This window comes from Cygnus olor, chromosome 7 (genome assembly GCF_009769625.2).
Source record: "Cygnus olor isolate bCygOlo1 chromosome 7, bCygOlo1.pri.v2, whole genome shotgun sequence".
Classification (NCBI taxonomy): Eukaryota; Metazoa; Chordata; class Aves; order Anseriformes; family Anatidae; genus Cygnus; species Cygnus olor.
The window spans coordinates 10481206-10500613 of NC_049175.1; the positions used below are offsets into that span (position 1 = coordinate 10481206).

The 19408-nt window shown below is 40.5% G+C and overlaps 1 protein-coding gene across 7 annotated transcripts in view; it reads right to left on the bottom strand.

The window, feature by feature from the left end:
- Positions 1 to 19408, bottom strand: part of RTKN2 (rhotekin 2) — a 106280-nt gene that overhangs the window by 21547 nt on the left and 65325 nt on the right. For 2 of the 7 annotated variants that reach the window (XM_040563774.1, XM_040563773.1), the window contains 5 exons: positions 12445 to 12644; positions 8811 to 8869; positions 4599 to 4652; positions 3571 to 3688; positions 1742 to 1942 (listed from right to left, as the gene is read on the bottom strand). In XM_040563774.1, coding sequence (XP_040419708.1) covers positions 1742 to 1942; positions 3571 to 3688; positions 4599 to 4652; positions 8811 to 8869; positions 12445 to 12644 — 632 coding nt within the window. Of the gene's footprint in view, positions 1 to 1741; positions 1943 to 3570; positions 3689 to 4598; positions 4653 to 8537; positions 8605 to 8810; positions 8870 to 12444; positions 12645 to 15600; positions 15857 to 15899; positions 16015 to 19408 lie in introns of those variants that run through there. The other 5 variants (XM_040563778.1, XM_040563779.1, XM_040563777.1 and 2 more) reach the window with 5 other exon arrangements.

A 19408-nucleotide genomic window follows, 5' to 3' on the forward strand; every position in this document is an offset into this window, starting at 1 on the left:
TCCCTTTTTTGTTGTTGTGGTTTAATTTCACCTGCTGGACCAGTAAAATTCTCTGGGAACACTTGAAAGATGCAATCTCTCATACTCATTAAATGCTACATACCAAGGCCTTAATAATAAAAATCCCAAGAGTAGACTATCAAAAAAATTGACAACTTATTTTCTGCATTTACACTTTGCTTTCCGAGAATCTTTTTTAATCAGCTAGCAAAGCCATTATTAAACACATCATTACTCATTCAATTCTGTTAAGAAATAACAGTCGCTGTGAGATGATGATTTACAGTAGAAAAATCAAACTTAAAGATGGAGGAAAGCAAAATATAATAAATTACAGTTGAGAAACCCAAAGCAAAACCCAAGGGAGGAGGCAGCTGTTTAGACTGTCTACTGGTGCTTCTTCCTCAACAAACAGATGATCTATAGTCAAACGAGTATGGCCAGCAAATAAGCTTGTGGTTATATCTTAAACAAACTGTACCTAACGCCATCACCCAGCTGGATCCTGTGGAAAGCACATCCACCTAAGATGATGCACGTTGAAATACACATTGTCATTAGGTGGAACACACTGGAAAGTTAGTGATAAAATTTGCCTTGCTCTATGGCTAAGATCTCTTGGATGTGGATTTTTCAATAAAACACTAATATCAGTACACAGTAATATCAGCTGGACAAAGACTATGCTTTAATGTTTCCTTTTATAATCCAGGCAAACAGATATATAAAGCAAGACTAAGACTTTTCTCAACACCTGGTAAGAATTAGACATTGATTCCCTACTGTTCAGCCACCAGAGTGGAAGAAGAAAGAAAAGGTAATACCTTGTAACAATTACCTTCTTAAAAATAAAAAAAAATAAAACAATATTAGCAGTACTTACAATTTAGGTACTTGGCCTGCTTAAATCACAATGAAATTAAAGTAGCCTGCAAATACTAGTAGGCAGTTAACTTCATTAAAAATGCATGAAAGACTTAAGATTTTTTTTTTTTTTAAAGGAAACATAGGTGAATTACTGGGAAAAGCACATATTTCTACGAACATGAGAAACCAGTAAGTGTTTTTAAAATGTTCCATGCTAAAGTCAATTAAGGACATTTCTGTTAAGCAGCTAGCAACTGTGAAATACCCTAGCCAGTCCACAGTTTCACTGAAAAGCCAGCAAGTGGAAAGGCCCCCACGTGCACAGCAGCAGCCCAGGCACAGCAAACAACCCTGTCAGCTTCATTAGAGGAAAGGGTGCAAGAAAGGTTTCTCCTGCCTACACACCACACTTTGACATTTCACAGAACCTGTAACTTGAAGACATGTCTACCATTCTGTAAAGAATGAGCAAAATTGCCTAGGTACAAGAATGATATGCGGGAAGGAGTAAAGGGGAAAGGGCAGGAATACAACAGGTAGACACACAGAGGGACGCAGGCAGACAGATCACACAATTTTGATTTCTTCCAGAGATCAAAATATTACTGAGTTTGCAAATAATAGTGGATTTACCAGGTGTACAGAAGAAAGATGAAGTCTACTTGCATGGTTAAAGATCAGAACCAGGCCTCAAGGCTGAGCTACATTGTTGGAATTCACACCTACTTTCTCATTTCCTATTTAATTTTTTTCCACCTGGTTAAGTACAAAAATAATCACTTTCTTGGCAATTTTCCAAATATTGACAATATATTTAGCCCATTTCTATTTTAAAAGTATGATAAAAATCATAATATCCATATGTAGGTCTTACTGTATGACTGGGTCAGTGAGCAAAAGGGACTCAGTGCCGTCTTCTTCCAGTGCAGCTTTGAGTTTCTTCCCTGTAGCTTTGCTGAGGGATGTTTTAAGCTTCTTTGCTAGTTTCTTAGGAGTGTTTGTCACATATAAAGACTCCTCTGTACAGCAACTATACACTTCAACCTTCACCTGGAAATCTGGTCCTGCTTCATCACTGAAGGAGGTGAGGAGTAAGTTTCAGAGTATTTGTTAATAAACCTAGTATTACACAGCCAAGGAATGCTGCTGCTACAATATATACATTAAATAACATATTGCTAATCAAGGGAAGGATTTATATCAGATTCAGACAAAGATATTCATTAAAATGTAATTCAAAACTAGAGTACACATCAGTAACTTTCTGCTGAAGTCATGAGATGGATGTTTTAATTAAACCATAAACAATTGCAAACAGGAAATTCAATGTTTAGGTTAAAAACTGGAATAAAAACACAAAAATCATGTTATGGAAATACACAGGCAAGACATGCAAACACACTTCAATCTGCCCTCTACTGTTATGCAAAAATCACATGGCTGAAAACCTGTTGTGCCTCTGATCCCAAATCAGATTGAACTGTTTTAGCGATATCATAGTTGCACCCTCGCCTCTTCACAGGATTTTTATTTTTAATAATATCTCACTCACAACCAGCACATTTGTCGTTCATAGCATCAATTACCTGCTGCTGCGATCTGCCCACACCCTGTTGTCTGTTTTCAATTCTACCAATTCTCATATTCTCATGCCTAGTCAAACCAGAAGCCTAACCTCATCTTTCAGGTACAAATCATTAATTACGTATCCATAAGGAAATTATCCTAAAGGCTCTTGTAAGTTTTCCTTTATCTCTGGGCATACAAGGGAAGTCTGAATGACTTTTCCCACTGTATTTCACAGAAAATCATACTGGTCGTTTCTCCAAGAACAGTTGTATCTTTCAAGAATCAAATTTAAATCTTTGCCCCTACTCTTAACTTGAACAAGTATTAAAGAGCAAGTCTGATTTATGGATCCGTGCTCTCTCAACTACTCAGTTTTCAAGATCTTGATTTAAAGTTTTCAGTAGTTCTAGATTTCCAGTCAGTCTCCCTCAGGAGACTGAATCTAAATTGCTAATATAAAAAATAAAGCAGCACACAAGAAAAAATAGAAAAAGAGAAATAGTTAAATGTCTCTCAAGACTCTTTAAAATGTATAAAGTAACATAAAAGTAAATAAGAACACCTTTCTATTCCTTTCCAGGTTACCTTTAAAGATAAGTAATTTCCTGTCTAGTATTCTTCCACTATGAGGGCTGTAGATGTAACACATGCTCAAATAGGTATAACAGAACATGAGGTGTGGAAAGTAACATCCGATTTAAGAAAACTGACTTTGGGGAACATCAAAAGAGACCATAGCCTGCTGCACAGAATACCTGAAACATTGGGTGCAACATTCATTCCTACGGAAGTTTATTTTTATAGTGCTTTCCGTTTTTCATATTTATATGATTTTGTCCATGAGTTACAAGTTTGTTTTATCTTTAAATAAAATGACTCAGCATGGGAAAAAAAATAAAACAAAAGAAAAGAAACACAGTTCAAGTGGTATATCTACAGCCAGGATCATTCTCTACATAAAAAAACCTTACGGAGGTGGGGATCCACCACCCACTGAAATTAACAGAAACTCTACTGATTCCTTTGCTAACAGGAAAACTTAGTGGACCGCAGCCAACCATATTCAGTCATATACACTTCCAAAAGTAAACAGGGATATTTGTATTTTATTCAACACAGAGAAATTATACTCACAATATGGTTACATTTTCAAAACAGATATCTGTTATTGCTTTATCCACAATAGCCACCTCTGTATCAAAAACCTCAGCTCCCATTCGGAACAAACAAAACACTGCGTAGCGCTGTGATCCTGGGAAGAGTCCAATAAATGTTTTATTACACCTATAACACATCACAATACTAAATGCTTCCAGTAAACAACAAAGAAGAAATGGCAATTTGAACATCTAAGAAATTGCCCTCAAATTATTCTCACCATAAGTTTTATATCATAGGATTTTATGTTAATTGAACTTTTAAAGCTACTGTATAGATACAACATTCACATACCTACCTCTGCTTAACTTTTTTTTTGTCTGATATCTAGTGGCAGTTTATGCTAATAACATCAGAAACGTTAGTAGAAATTCCATTTTGTTTAATGGTATTCATTTAAGAAAAAAAAGAAAATTTTTACAGAGTCAGTATCATTTTATGAACGTACTATATAGGATTAGACTATTTTGCCATGCTTAGCCCCTCCGACCCTATTGAAAAAATCAAACTGAAATCAATGCCACATGACAGCTGTAACAGATTTGGGGTTAATCTCCATGACACAGCAAAATGCATGTAGTTGAAGACTATTTAATAATCCACTCAAAACTAACAGACAACTTTCATTTAAATTTCTCACTGGAAACAACCACCAATATACCCTTTCAAGTGCAGACAATGCATAGAACAATATGTTTAATTGGGAGTTTATTAGCTATCCAGTTAATAACATCACTATGCTTTGATTCCTCTGGAACGTCTCCTCTGCAGGACTTTTTAAAAAACTAGGGTTTAATTATACAGAACCATAGGACTTTGAACTACCTCAGCTTGCTACGATCAACAACTTCAAGTTAAGAGCTACTATGCAACAAGCAGAGTAAAATATGGACCTACAGAAAGATCAAAAAAACAGGGCTGAGATCAGTACAGACTTCCCCATGCAGTTTTAAGCAACTGCTTATGCCTGTAAATTTATCATAGCAGTTCATTATGTTACATACTTTCTTTATTGCTGAAGTGATCAGAATCTTTCCACATTAATGGTATTCGGATATCTAAAGAGAGAAAAAAGACAAGGAAATTAAGGTCTGGGCAATACTGCAAAAACTGTGTTCAAAATAAAATACAAAAAGTTTATTTTTTCTTTTCCTAGTGTTATGGAGGTAACAGGACCTTTTACCCAATGAACAGTAGAACTATTTCAATTTTATTATCAACATCAAAAAAATAGATTAGTTCAATCTGAAGTGACATTTTCTTTCATAAATTATGCTAGCATAAAGACTATTTTAAACCTAATTTGAAAGTACCCTAAATAACATTTCAGAATTGCTGTGTAACATAGTTTTGAGAGGTATTTTAATCCATTATGCAAAGATGTAAACTGAAACTCTGCTTGCCTGGTGCTGGAAACCACTCCTCCAACTGGAAGGGGAAAAACTTCCAGTTTTAATGGAAAAATCAGGATACTGATATTGCAAGCATTTAAGGCTTGTTTTGCTAACCACAGAGAAAATACCACTTGCAATCACATATGCAGTTAGAATTGTCTTAGTTGGCATAAAAAGACCATAGAAACTTTTTTTTTTAAATAGAAAATATCCTTCTATACCAGGACCGCAGCAGAGAGGCAATTACAGAAACATTATTTTAAATCATGCCTGTCATTTTAATATTAAGAAAGTATTTTCTTCGACAAGCTTTATAGTTTATCTACCCAATCCAATACAGCACTGAGTTATATTTTTCTCTAGTTTTGAGGGCACAAGTTTATATCCAAAGTTTCTTACTTGTCCCTTCTTACAAGCTAAATGCAGTGGGGGCTCAACTAATCCAAAGTTGGTTTCTTAAGTACAACATGATGTTGTTTAAAAGTATATGCAATATATTAAGTGACACAGGATGGCAGCAGTGAACAGCAATACCTCAGCTGTCTTTTGATAAAAATCTTCGATATTGTTATGCAGGAGCATTGCTGACTCCACTGCTCATATGAGGATAATGGAAAAATCCACATACAGTATGCTAGGATGCCAAACAGTAATGCTATTTTTCCAACAGATTATTTGTCATGTATTCCCACAGGGAATTACACACTCAACTTCTCGTTGATTTCAGTAAAGCTACATAAACACAGTCACTGTTTCAGAAGTTAAATTAAAGGAAAAATATTAATTTAAGCTAATTTTGATTATGTTACTATGGGACATCTCATTAAAGATGACATTTCCATTTTGAAATTTGCTAATTCATCTAATTTTAAAAGTGTTCATGAAATCTAATGAACTTTCACAGTGAACTATCAGTATACAGCTTTAGACCACCACAATTTCCTAAAAATCAAAGCGTCACCCTTTTCTGAAACTGCCTTTCATTTCTAAAGATGTATTTGCATAGTAAGCACTTTTTAAAGCCTTTAATTATTTTTAGAGTAAGGAAACAGATAAAAATAGGTTCCTTAAAACAGTTGCAGAAGTCTCTCTTAAACTCTACATATACATATAAATATTTCTGTTAGAGACAAAGCACAGAACACTTCTTCCCTAAAAGGCAAAGGTCGTAAATTTGTATAAATATGTGAAAATAAAGAAATACAATAAAAGCCTTTTAGCATCTTTATCCATAGCATGGCTTGAATGACAGTTTTAATGTGCTTGATATTTCTTGTTAACAGTTAGAGTAATTGATTAAAGATTGGTTTTGTATGTCACTTTCAATAGCACACTAGCTGAAAAATTTACACCTTAGTCAGAAAATCATCAGGATATAAATTGTCAATTGCATGAACAAGTTTAACATGTTACTTGAAAATCAGTTTTCAACTCACCCATGGATTGAAAAAGCTGCCATTTATCAAAAACAAAGATCTATTTTCACACATCTTAATTTCAGTTACAATTAGCTATAAATCCATGTGGATTCAGATTTGATACATTCAAGCACTACAGTTTATCGGGTTTTACGCTAATGATTCCTTCTGACATTTATTAGAACTTCACAGAATAACTAAATTATGCTTATGCTTTTTGATCAACATTTAATGTGTTGTCTTTTGACAAAATAATTGATTGGTAAGACACAAACTACATAATTTACACAAATGTGGGGAATGAAAGGACTATGAAAATTTATGTATTAACGAATGCACTCCCCACTCAGTATCTGACATACATTTGCTTTCCGTAGGAGTGCATTCCTCAGTACTCCTAAAAAGCTGTTCCTGAACTTTCAGTGTTGGCCACATGATCACACTTTTTTTTTTTAATTATTTAAGCTTCTGATGCATACTAATCACGTTACACTAATATATTTATAAGTAGATGGATTAGTTTCCCCTAAAAAATCCATTCTGTATCCTCAATTCTTAAATCACATGCCCTTTCATATTTCATAGTTTACCACTGACTCTTCATCTCCAACCTCTCCCAGCCAATTCAGTCCTCATATCTCCTGATTCCTGCTGCTTGTACTCACAACTGCCTTCTCAGCAAGGCAGGCGCATGCATATGCATGTCTGCCTTCCAAACATGCAGAGCAACCCCAGCTGCAAATCCACCGAGGGTCAGCATACAAGAGAGAAGAAATGTAGCATGCTCAATTTTCTACACAAGGAATGGGAAAGACAGGGAATGATGTATAATGGGACATCACAGATGTGAACGTACTGCAGCTGTGGAAGCAGACAGGGCCTGATCTGGCATGCTAAATGGGCACAGGATGATGGGTCATAGGATGATGCAAGGAAGAACCCGGGGGGCGGTTGGAACGGACATGTATCAGCATCATGCCAGGATTCCCAATCAGGAATCTCACAGAGAGGCTCCTGCCCTCGTTAAGCATACATAATTACTTCCCATGTAACAGTTCTCTGCTTCTCAGACACACACAGTGGAAAATAAGGAGTTAACAGATGATCTCTACAAGGCATAAATCTCTAAGCAGAGGCCAGTTAGGCTTTCCTGCTGTAAGTGGGACCTGGCCAGGCTCCCTGACATCTGAAGAGGCATGGCAGCATCGCAGCACGCACAGACTTGAGTTCAGAATGAAGTAGTTGATACCTCTTCTCCATGATCTATGGCACATTTCTCAGGATCGTAACCTCCAGTTTGAGAACCACTATATTAGTAACACAACAAAATCGTTAAAAGATTGCACATAGGTGGTAATATTTCACCCTCATATCCTCTTGTCCCATCAAAACTAGCTTAGTATTTTACATCCTACACAACTTGATTTTTTTTTTTAAACTAAAAAACCCTTATGCAATTCTGATGTTCTGAAGATAACAGAAGTATATATGATCTTTACAGCAGATAACTCTATAAATCCAATGACAGGTACAACCATAGCACAGACAGGCAAACAGATGCTTTCATCCAACTACCATAAGGAGGAAAGACAGATATACATCCTGCAAACAGCTGTGCTGGCAGAAAACATTACTGTACCATGTGATCACCACTCTTCTTCCACTAGAAGTTACCTTTCTTAGAGACATGTCAAAATATGCAGAATGAACTTAAACAGTTTAAGCAGTGAGCCCTTCTACATTATTTTTTCAATACAGCAGCTCAGGGAGCACAAACAGATCTGTTAGAAAAGCTAGCAGAGCAGCCATAATAAGCAACTACAGGCATGCTGAACATAGCACAGATAAAGTGATAAATTCATAGTGATGAAATTTGAGACGAGGCAAGGAAACTGTTTATCAGCCTACTGGAAATCACTAGTAAATATACTTGTTGCTGATTTGCATTGAAGCCATACCACTATACCTTTGCTCTAGTAGTTACCTGCACTAGCTAAATAACATTGATATTTGCATACTAGTTACAATTCCGCTTGCAGTTTGTTAGATCATATCAAAAGCTTGTTGGGGGGGGGTGGGAGGGGGAGGAGGAAGAGGATGTTTTCAGCACATTCAGCACACATACACTTACTTAGTTTTGAAAGGTATTCAGTGTTTAGTGACAGGAAAAAAAAAAGCACTTCCCACTGTGAAAGTCCCTGAAAGGAAAATGTAAATGCTAGGTGGGATCTTTAAAACCAAGCGTGTGACTTAAAAGCACAAATCACCTTAAAGCACAAGAGGATTTATACCCCTGAACCACAAAAGCACTTCAAAAATATCATCTTGTTTGTATAATTTTGTATTACAAGTTACTGCCCTACCAATTGGCTGCTACGGTTAAGTTGACAACCCAGCCACTTACCTGATATAGCAACTTTTGCTCTGCATGCCACCCGGTCTTTTGTCCCAGTGCCTGATGACCTGCCAAAAAGAAGGAAAAAAAATATGAGGTCTCAGATCCGCACATTTAGGTTTCTGTAACTCAACCCTTTAAGCATTTAAAAAACATCAGGGGATCCATATTATAGCTCATTTCAAAGGCTTTTCTTTAAAGTCAAATTCGGTCTCTCTGCTTTAAGATACGAGTCATTAGATTCTTGAGGATAATACGGAAGGAAGGTACACCATCAATTTTCTTAGTTCCCTAGAAGATCTTACTCCAAAGCTGCTTTTAACACTCAGGTTACATAAAAGTAAATTCATCTTCCTGTCTTTTCCAGCTCCAACATAATCAAATACATTATCAACTTTACTCCCTCTGTACACATGAATGAACAACTTAATTTATCGATTCTATGGGTCCAGATATGATTCATCCCAGGGTGCTTAAAGAGCTGGCTGACATCATCGCGGGACCTCTCTCAATTATTTTTCAATGATCTTGGGAATCTGGAGAGGTCCCATTGGACTGGAAGCTGGCAAATGTGCCAATTTTCAAGAAGGGCAAGAAAGAAGAACCTAGCAATTACAGGCCTGTCAGTCTCACGTCAGTGCCTGGTAAAATTATGGAGAGGATGATCCTTGAAGTTATTGAAGCGCACCTGGGGGACAATGCAGTCATTGGTCCCAGCCAACATGGGTGTATGAGGGGTAGGTCCTACCTAACAAATTTGATTTCTTTTTATGATAAGATCACCCATCTAGCCGATCAAGGGAAACCAGCTGATGTGATCTTTTTGGACTTCAGCAAAGCTTTTGACATGGTTTCCCATAGGATCCTACTGGACAAAATGTCCAGCATACAACTTAACAAAAACATCGTACGATGGGTGAGCAATTGGCTGACGGGCAGGGCTCAAAGGGTTGTGGTAAATGGGGCCACATCTGGCTGGCAGATGGTCACTAGTGGGGTCCCTCAAGGCTCCGTTTTAGAAAAACATTGAAGAGGACTGGCCCTAAATGATTTGGATATAGGACTAGAACGTGTTCTGAGCAAAGTTGCCAACAACACCAAACTTGGAGGAGTTGTGGACTCGGATGAGGGTGGAAAGGCCTTGCAGAGAGATCTGGACAGATTGGAGAGCCGGGCGATCACCAACCACATGAAGTTTAACAAAAGCAACTGCCGGGTCCTGCACCTGGGACAGGGCAACCCTGGCTATACATACAAACTGGGCGACGAGACGCTGGAGAGCAGCCCCGCAGAGAGGGATCTGGGGGTTGTGGTTGACAGCAAGTTGAATATGAGCCAGCAGTGTGCCCTGGCAGCCAGGAGGGCCAACCGTATCCTGGGATGCATCAAGCACGGCATTGCTAGTCGGTCGAGGGAAGTGATTGTCCCTCTCTGCTCTGCGCTGGTGCGGCCTCACCTCGAGTACTGTGTGCAGTTCTGGGCACCACAGTACAAGAAGGACATTAAACTGTTGGAGAGCGTCCAGAGGAGGGCGACGAAGATGGTGAAGGGCCTAGAGGGGAAGACATATGAGGAGCGGCTGAGGTCACTGGGTCTGTTCAGCCTGGAGAAGAGGAGGCTGAGGGGGGACCTCATCGCGGTCTACAACTTCCTCGCGAGGGGGAGTGGAGGGGCAGGTGACCTATTCTCCGTTATCACCAGTGATAGGACCCGTGGGAACGGTGTTAAGCTGAGGCAGGGGAAGTTTAGGCTGGACATCAGGAAGAGTTTCTTCACCGAGAGGGTGGTTGCACACTGGAACGGGCTCCCCAGTGAAGTAGTCACTGCACCAAGCCTGTCTGAATTTAAGAAGCGATTGGACTGTGCACTTAGGCACATGGTCTAAACTTTTGGGCAGACCTGTGTGGTGCCAGGAGTTGGACTTGATGATCCTTTTGGGTCCCTTCCAACTCGGGATATTCTATGATTCTATTGTTGGTTACAGAGAAGTGTCTCATCCTCTATTAACAGAGACCAATTACAATAATGTTTTGTTAATATTGTGAAGCAGACAGTTTACTAAGTAGCTAGAGGGTAAACCTCAAGCTGAACCTTAACTTGCATCAAAACAATCTACAGAGAAGAATTTTTGTTACTCACTATATCTGCCACTGCTCCCAACACCTAACTAAATAGGGTAAAATGAAACTTTCTAATCACTACCAATATCTTGACTTCTATAGGCAGTTGGATTATCTTCAGAACTCACAGACTGCAGACACATGTAACAAGAAATAAGAATAAACTTCATTTGAAAACCCGAGTCACTTCTAGAATTTATTCTCAGCCATCATCATCTTAATTGGATTAAACTTTAACAAAATTCCACTATCCACCATATACAAAAAAAGAACTGTAAACACACTATTAACAATCAAAGGTAAGATCTAAATGGTAGATAAATTACCCTAGGGCATGAATCTCTTTCCAAATGACCTTTGTGACAATTCAAAGGACCCCTTAAGACAGGGCCTTAAGCCGAGACCAGTCAAGTGAACAACACAGCTGACCATGACTTCAAGAAAACAATGCAGCTGTTCAGATACATCTCCAAGTATCTCTGCCCTGTTCCTGACATGTGCCATCACCATCCTGTGGTCACTGGCATCAAGGACCGGGAGTTGTGTAAATGTGTATTTGATATTATTCCATTATTAAAAATATAAAAGATGAATCACTATAAAGATCATCACTTCATAGGAAAAAAGCAATACAACCGCAATAATTACAGAATACCACAAGTTACAAGTGCTAGTTTTCAAAAAGCATCTTTCATAATAACTGTTGATGTAGTCAGAAAATACAATTCTCTCCTTCAATAAATTTCTTCTGTAGAACTACATTTCTGAAAGCAAACAATAGCAGGATTATTCCTACAAATACAATTCACTGGAGCTAAGCACATATACTTGAAGAATTTCTATGCTTAATTGCAATATAGTATTTCATTAAAGTAATAACATCTGTGCACCGCAATTCTTAACATTGCATCCAAAATCTATTCCATTATGCAAAAAAAATAAGTTATTCAAATAAATCACGTATACTTTAGCTCATTCAAGAAATATAACATAAAAACATTATTAATTAAACTGCTTTTTCCTCATATTGATTAAGTTGTACTCTATCACTTTGATGTAGTTAACAAAATGACCAGCAGAGGGTACCAATTAACCATGATGATTCCATCATTAAAGAGACCTTAGCAACAGTAGAGAGACAGAAAAGTAGAAATTCATGTATTTTGACTTCGATAATTTTGTTTTGTTCCCTCAGGCTAGGTTAGACACTTTTTTTTGGTCTGCTAAAGGTAATCAAGAAAGTGTCTATTATGTTACCCAATATTCACATGCTGAACCTCTGTTCAATGTCAATGATAAAATCTATCCAAAAAAAGATGACCTGTATTTAGTTTTCTAAAATAAAAACGATGATATTGGACTGATCTTATAAAGTAATGATTTAAAGCAACAGTAAAGAATGTATGCATGGGGGAAGACAGAAGGAAGGGTTTAAATCCAATTTCCTAGACAGGCTGCCTAACAATGCACACACACAAAAGGCCGCTTCATAATGCTCCATTAGAATTAGAGCTTTTACTCACCGTCCCTCAGTTCCGCATGAGACTGGCTCTCCAGGTTGGTTCTGTAGCTCTGCCTGGTATGCAAGTATACGAGCATTGCAAACCATAAGGTTTTTAACCGCTTGCAAAAGTTGGTCTTTCTGCGTGCTCACTGCAAGTAGTTTACAGATGCCTTCTCGCATGCGGATTTCAAAGTTAATCTTCTCTTGGATGTCATATTCCTAGATGAGCAAAAAAAAAAGACTAAATAAAAATCCAGCTGACATTACTCTGAATTTTAAGGAGCTCTATTTATTATAAAGCTGGGATAGAAAGCCCTAGGCTCAATTATATGCAGCCATTAAAATTGTTACTAAATGTAAAATGATTATTCTCTCTTCAGACATATACAAGAGTACTGTCAAACAAAGGAGGTAACAGATTTGTTACACATATTGTGCATGCAAATTCCAAACCAGGTGCTAAAAGTAACTCACCATAGCATCTGAAATTTACTAAAAATGAATGTGCCTCAATGTGTCATTCACAGGATAATAGAATATGGTCCTCTCATATGGTTGTTGTGAGTCCTAACAAAGCTTATAAAATAACAGCCCACTTTTTATAGTGATCCCTAGTTAAATAGTCTCTAACCTCAGGACAGTATCTGAAATACTTTAAATCTGAAATTCAATCTTCTTACTTCTTTGGCCATCTTGAAAAGTGTTGAAAAACATAATTTTTTACTTATAGGTGCTCCCTGAATTGTATGTCAACCAGAAGTGAAACCAGGAGGCTATCTCAATACCTGATTACTTCAGGCCATGAACCAGAAGTCAGATAGCTGTGGTAACTTCAACATTACAGAAGAACCATGCCTTGCCTCATTGCACAGCCACGCAACCATTGATTTTTTCATTCCAAAGTATGAAATAAGACAAACTTGCCTGTCAGTCACTAGAATTCTGCATCAGGGTTTTTCTGAAGGAAATATATTTTTAATGTATTGTTAAACCTTATGGAAAATCAACTTTTTTCTATTTATTCTCAGCAAAATGGGGTATTTCTAAATTGCGTTATTCCTCACTTGCCATTTCAAACAGGTCTATCCACACCAAGCCAGAAGATAATTAAGGTGAAGGATCACAGTCTGTTTGCTGTCTCCCAAAGGTGTGCTAGATGCCACAGATGACCGTGATAACCATTTCCTCATTACGTGGCCATCCCTGACCAACCCCAGCATTTCTGACAGGTACAAACCAGCATGCTATCACTACATCACTAGGTTGCATTGCAAACACATTGCAAATCAGTGTTGAGGCTTTTTCAACACTGAGGAAGAGTGCCCCAGCAACCTCTGGAATTGTAAGCACTGTCAGTTTTCATTTGTATAGTATGTCTGAAGTCAAAACAAGTGCTCTGGGGATGGATCTATAAGCAATTGCCTGAAACCAGTACAATAAACTGAATTTACAAGTTCAGTATTTCAGCTGGTAGAAAAGTAACGGCAACTCCTTTGAGCCTCAAAACAGGGTAGAAATAGAAGGGAACTAACTTCCCCACAATTCAAGTACCAGAGAACACCAGAGCCCATGAACGGGGCAAGGCAGACGGTTTTCTTCTTGCCTGCGGACTCACTCTGTCTGTAGCTGCCTTTGACACAAGAAAGTGACCCTTTACAGCAGTCACAAGAGGCAGGTGGAAACTCACTGCACAGTCACTACCCATTCCCTCCTATCGTTGCAGGAGTGGGTTTTATTGTTTTTGAAGGCCTGATGCCATCATCTAAAGATATTTAACGTTTCAGCTGCTCACAGAGCATTTCTCCTTCCAAACCACCCCCACTTGCTACCCCTAAAGAAAAAGCAGCTCCGGTCCGTAAGCCACATTCAGCACAGCGCAGCTCAAGCTGTAATGCTCTGCACTTCCAGCCACCTCAGAATCCTTTTGCAGGTTAAGGCTCTTGTTTTATTTCCCAGCTCTTCTGTAACAGATAGCGTCTCATGCTTGTCAAAAATAGGGCCCAGTGCCACGCAGAAGCTTCTTCTACCCCACATCAAAAGCCAGCAAGTCACTAAGCCCACATACACAAACCCAGTTTCCCATTTTTCTCGGGCAACATATGAAGCATTTGTTTTTGTTTTTCCCCTGAGATCATAAAGATTCCAGGCTTGTGTGATCAGGCAAAGCAGGACAAACCTAAGTTCTACTGAATTTATCAGTGTTTAAGACAATTAAGTCACACAGCGAGAACACGACAATGACTAGTCACCACCGTAAAGGAGGATGTCACAAAAGAATAGAGGACTGTCCAAAATGAAGAGCTCTCCAGCTCAGGCCCAAGAGAAATGCTTGGGACGTGCACAGAAAACCATGACGGATGTCCTCTGGCACCAGTGGGCTGTCTGGTGGCAAATGCCTCCCAGAGCTAACACTGCAGGGTTTTGCTGGAAGCTCCACTGGTATTCCCCACGGCTGACACATGGAGACCCAGAACAGCACCAACAAACCGCTCGTTTTCCCCTCTGAGATTTGCTTCCCAAAGTTCCAACCACAGGCAGCGCAGGATAGAGTGGTGAGCCAACACCTTGGCCTCCCCTGCACCCGTATCCACCCTTGTTCTCAGCTCTCATCCCAGAACGGTAAGCAAATAGCTTTCGCCAGTCTTCTTTCATTCCAAGTCAAATTTTACACAACTCAGAAAAGCTAAGCAAGACCCACAACTGCCCCTAAGAAATAATTACACATTCTTCGAGCCTAAGCTAATACATCAGCTGTTATAAAGCCGAAATTCATCTCAGAAGAGGGAAATAGTACCTGCCCCTGACATCTCCCAGGGAACGTGCTCCTGCACTGACCCAGCACGGACCGTGGCTCCTCTCCGGATCCACCACCAGGTACATAGCTGTGGTGAGCAAAGGAACCCTCCCAGTTTGGGGCACCTGTATGCATCAGCACGGTAACTCTGGGAGCTACACGATGGATTTTGCCTGAGCCCCATCTCAGCCAGGCTCACGTGAAACGTTCCGGGCTAGCAGTAAGTGGCTGCTGGGCCATAGCTTCAACAGCTGTGCCACTCCAATCCCATCCGAAGGCATGACTTCGCAGCCCGATTTAGAGAATATGAAGTTCTCCACATCCACCAAAAAACATTGCTCAGCTTTCCCCCGCCGCTTCTTTCTAAAAATACGAGCGCACCACCTGGGCTGGGAGAAGTGACCCAGCACTGCTCTGCCGTATGCCGCCTGCAGCTCCCCTCGCGGCCTTCCCTCTCCCCCGGCAGGGCGGAGCAGGTGGCGAACAGGTGCGAGACGCGCGGCCCCGTAGCAGGAGCTGTCCGAGGGACAGCCTCTGCCTTCCCCAGGGCACGGGCTGCGACCTCCAGACGCCAACCGGGAACCGGCCGGGCACCGGGACGGGCCTCCGGGGGACCGGCCGGTCCGGACAAGACCCAGCTCAGACCCAGCTCGGTCCCGCCCGCCCGCTCCGCTCCTCACCAGCTCCGCCCGCGCCGCCCCGTGCCGCTGCCGCCTCATGGTGCCCGGCGGCGCCGCCGTTCAAATCTCCCGCCCCCGCAACGGCCGCTGCCGGCCGCGTCATGGCGGCCCCGCCCCTCGGCGCCTCTGTGAGGCGGCGGGCACCGCTCGGCCCCCGCAGCCTCGCAAAGGCTCCTGCCTCCGTGTTTGGCTGCAATGTTAACAAAAAGTCAAAAATAAAACCACGCCAACGCTGCTGCAAAGGACAAGCTACGCCCCGGCCTGCCTCAGGCAGCCAGCCTCTCTAAAGCCCTTTTTTTTTTTTTTTTAATTTTTTTCCCCGGTGGTGTCGACAGCTCGCTGGGATCTGTGGCAGCTTTCCAAGAGTTTTAGATGCTAATTAGAATGATTTTGCAGTACAGTCTGTTCAGCAAATCCTAGTCTTAATAAGTCCCCAAATGTGGCTGCTAGTGGCATGAAGAGCCTGTGCCTGCAGCCCTTGCACATCTCCACTGACACTGACTTGAGCTGGAACCCCTAAGAAACCAGTGGGAGTTACACGGGTAGGACTTAGCCCTAATTAACGTGAATAGTGCCTTCTCAAGCTGGCTGCGGATCTGCTCTTGAGCTGGTCCAAATGCCCAGTTTTCCACTACGTTAGAAACATGTTACTGCAAAGCCTGGCTTTTCACACTTGCACCTGCTTCTGCTTTGGTCCTCCCTTGCATTCACTTAGTACTTTTTTTTTTCTTTATAAAACCAAGCTTCTTGATTCATTTGATCTGTCAGATGCTTGATTAAAAAAATGAACGTTTCACCAAACTCCTAGTCCTTCCTCTTCAGGGAACACGAGACCGAGGTTTTAAACCGCCCTCCTGTCCTGCAGGAGCTGTATGGGTGAGACGTCCCCTCCGCGCTCCCACTCCAGCCAGGCTGCCCTGCCGTTGCAGCACGCACGCTGACTCCAAGTGCAGATGGCTTAATGCCATCTCTATTATCCAGAGACTTGGGAGCCAGCTGGCAGCTGTTCTGCTCCCTAATTTAAGAGTAATCCCAGCAGACAGCAACAATAACAATGGAAGCATTGCCCCCGTGTTTTCTTCTCCAGGCCAGCCTCCGCTGAGGGGCATAGACAGCAGATGCACAACCTGCCGAACAGGGAGAGCCCCGAGCAGCCTGCGCTGGGGCTGCTGCGCTGGCACAGGGAAGCCAGGGGCAGGTGGGGTGAATTAAACGGGGGATCTATATTCTGCCTCCTGGGGTTGCTTAAGTGAAGCATTTTTTCAGATGAATCACACCTTCACACCATCCTTTTATTTGCCACTCTCTGCATTGCAAAGCATTTAGCTTCCTTCTAGTATTAGGGAAACTGGATAGCAGAGGAAAGATCATTGTCTGCCTAAATCACTGCTCTGCTTGAGTGTTACATCAGCATATTATTTTAAATGTTAGGCCCATCATTTTAGTTTAGCAGGTACAAAATGTCTACACCTACTCTTGACAGCACTGCAATATTTTTCTAAATTTCTTAGTTCCCACAGCTTGCTACACCTACTCCTTGAGTATCATCAGAGTGTGCCAGTAGAAATCTATTCAATTCCTATTTAGATTTCTCCTAAATGGAAATACATGAAGATTTGTACTGGGCACATGGAAAAGAATCTGCAAGGCTTTCAATAACAGATTTCTACTTACTGCATTTTAAACTGAAAAGCAAACTGCTACCATTGACTGCCATCACACATGACCCCTGTAGTCTGGTTCAATGGACAGAAACTCTGGAATTTAGGGTGTTTACCTGAATTGAATTGAAGATAGGGCTAAGATAAAAGGCAAAACTGTTAGCCTTAACTCATTCCTTCATTTCAGCCTGCTGAGGTCACTTAGTCTTCCCATTGACTGAGCTGGATACAACATTTAGTCCCGCAAAACAAACTAAATAAAGTAACTGCTTTATTGTTTTGTGCGTCTGCTGCAGCTTTGACTGGATGAGGTGAAAAGTAATAATCTAGACAACAACAAGGAGCTACTGCTTAACCCTGCCAAGGTGAAAACATTGGCAAGATAAAAGTTTGAAGGTTCTATTTTACCTGAGCACTCTAAAGTAGGCATCTTCTCTAAGGCAGTCAAGTAGCCAATGAAGATGTCCTAAAACATGCAAGTGCATAAATTAGTTAAGATGCATCATCTGTACTTTTCTTTGATAATTAGACACAGAGGCCAAAGCAGCGTAGTGTAAACACTTATTATTTCAGGTGTTCACAGATTAATTTTACCTTGAGAGTTTCTTTATCTTCTGCTCCATTTTTTTTTAATATTTTGCAGTCCTGCTGCTGCTGTAGTGCTCTGAATGGCACTGGGGTCACCCCTCTGTACAATGCTTTCCTATAATATTTATGGCACCATTAACAAGACATTTATGCCAGGTGCTTCAATGAACTATTCTGTTGATAGTTTTATATTCCTGTAGGATTTCTAAAATAAACAGTAAATGGCTGAAAAAACACAAGGAATCGTTTTTCCTTTTTCCACATAATAGTCCAGAAACTGGCTCTACCCAGTATTCCTTATGTCAATCCCATCTTGAAGTGCCTCCCAATTAAAATACTGTAGTCTCTCAAAAACACCGTATGTGGTATAAATGCACCCCAAGTAAGTTTTGTAACAGAAATAATGAGTTGCAAAAAATCCATCACCACATGCATTTGGAAAACAATTTCTGAGATCAAACCTGAAAACATTAAAAATCAATGACACTATGTGACTTCAAACCACAGTTTCATGATCCTCTATGTCTTAAAGCTGCTCACGCATAAATAAGTTACGATGCATGGTTAGCTGAGGTAGACCAGTCACACAGACTCCTCAGTTTCTGCATGTGAGACCAGGGGCAGTGGTTTTGAAGTGAATTTAGATGTGGTCCCCACATAAGTGTAAAGCCATCCCCCTAAGAAGTATCCCGTTGGACAAGGATCCTCACAGGTGATTGATTGATAGCTTAACTCGAAGCATTCCTCCAGCTGAGAAGTCAGTGTATATACACAGTGTCTAATAAAGCATGAGTTCTGCAGCCTTTCCTGACATTTAGAAATCTATATGGTCTCTCTTTTCTACGTGGCTTCTTATCTTCACAGCATTTGAAGGACCTAAATTAGTTGGTTGAAATTGGCCACTTGGATGCACTGCAAATAGGGGGACATTTACACACACACGCATACACAGAAATTACGGTCACACAAAAATGATAGTCCTATGTAAACCCAGAGAGGTCCTTTCTGCTGTTGAATATTGAAAGGATGTTCAGTATTAAAAGGATTTCTAAGAGGTTTTATACTCTGTCACTTCCATATCATATCTTTATACTAGGGTTTCTTTGTTGGGTACAAAACCCTGCTTTGATTTCTGATACATTTACTGCAGGTGACATTTGGTGCATAAAATACCCAGTCTGAGACAGCTGCATCTGGACATCGGCTGGGCAGCCTGCTGGTGAAGTCACTATTTTGTGCTACAGGAGAATCTCACCCAGC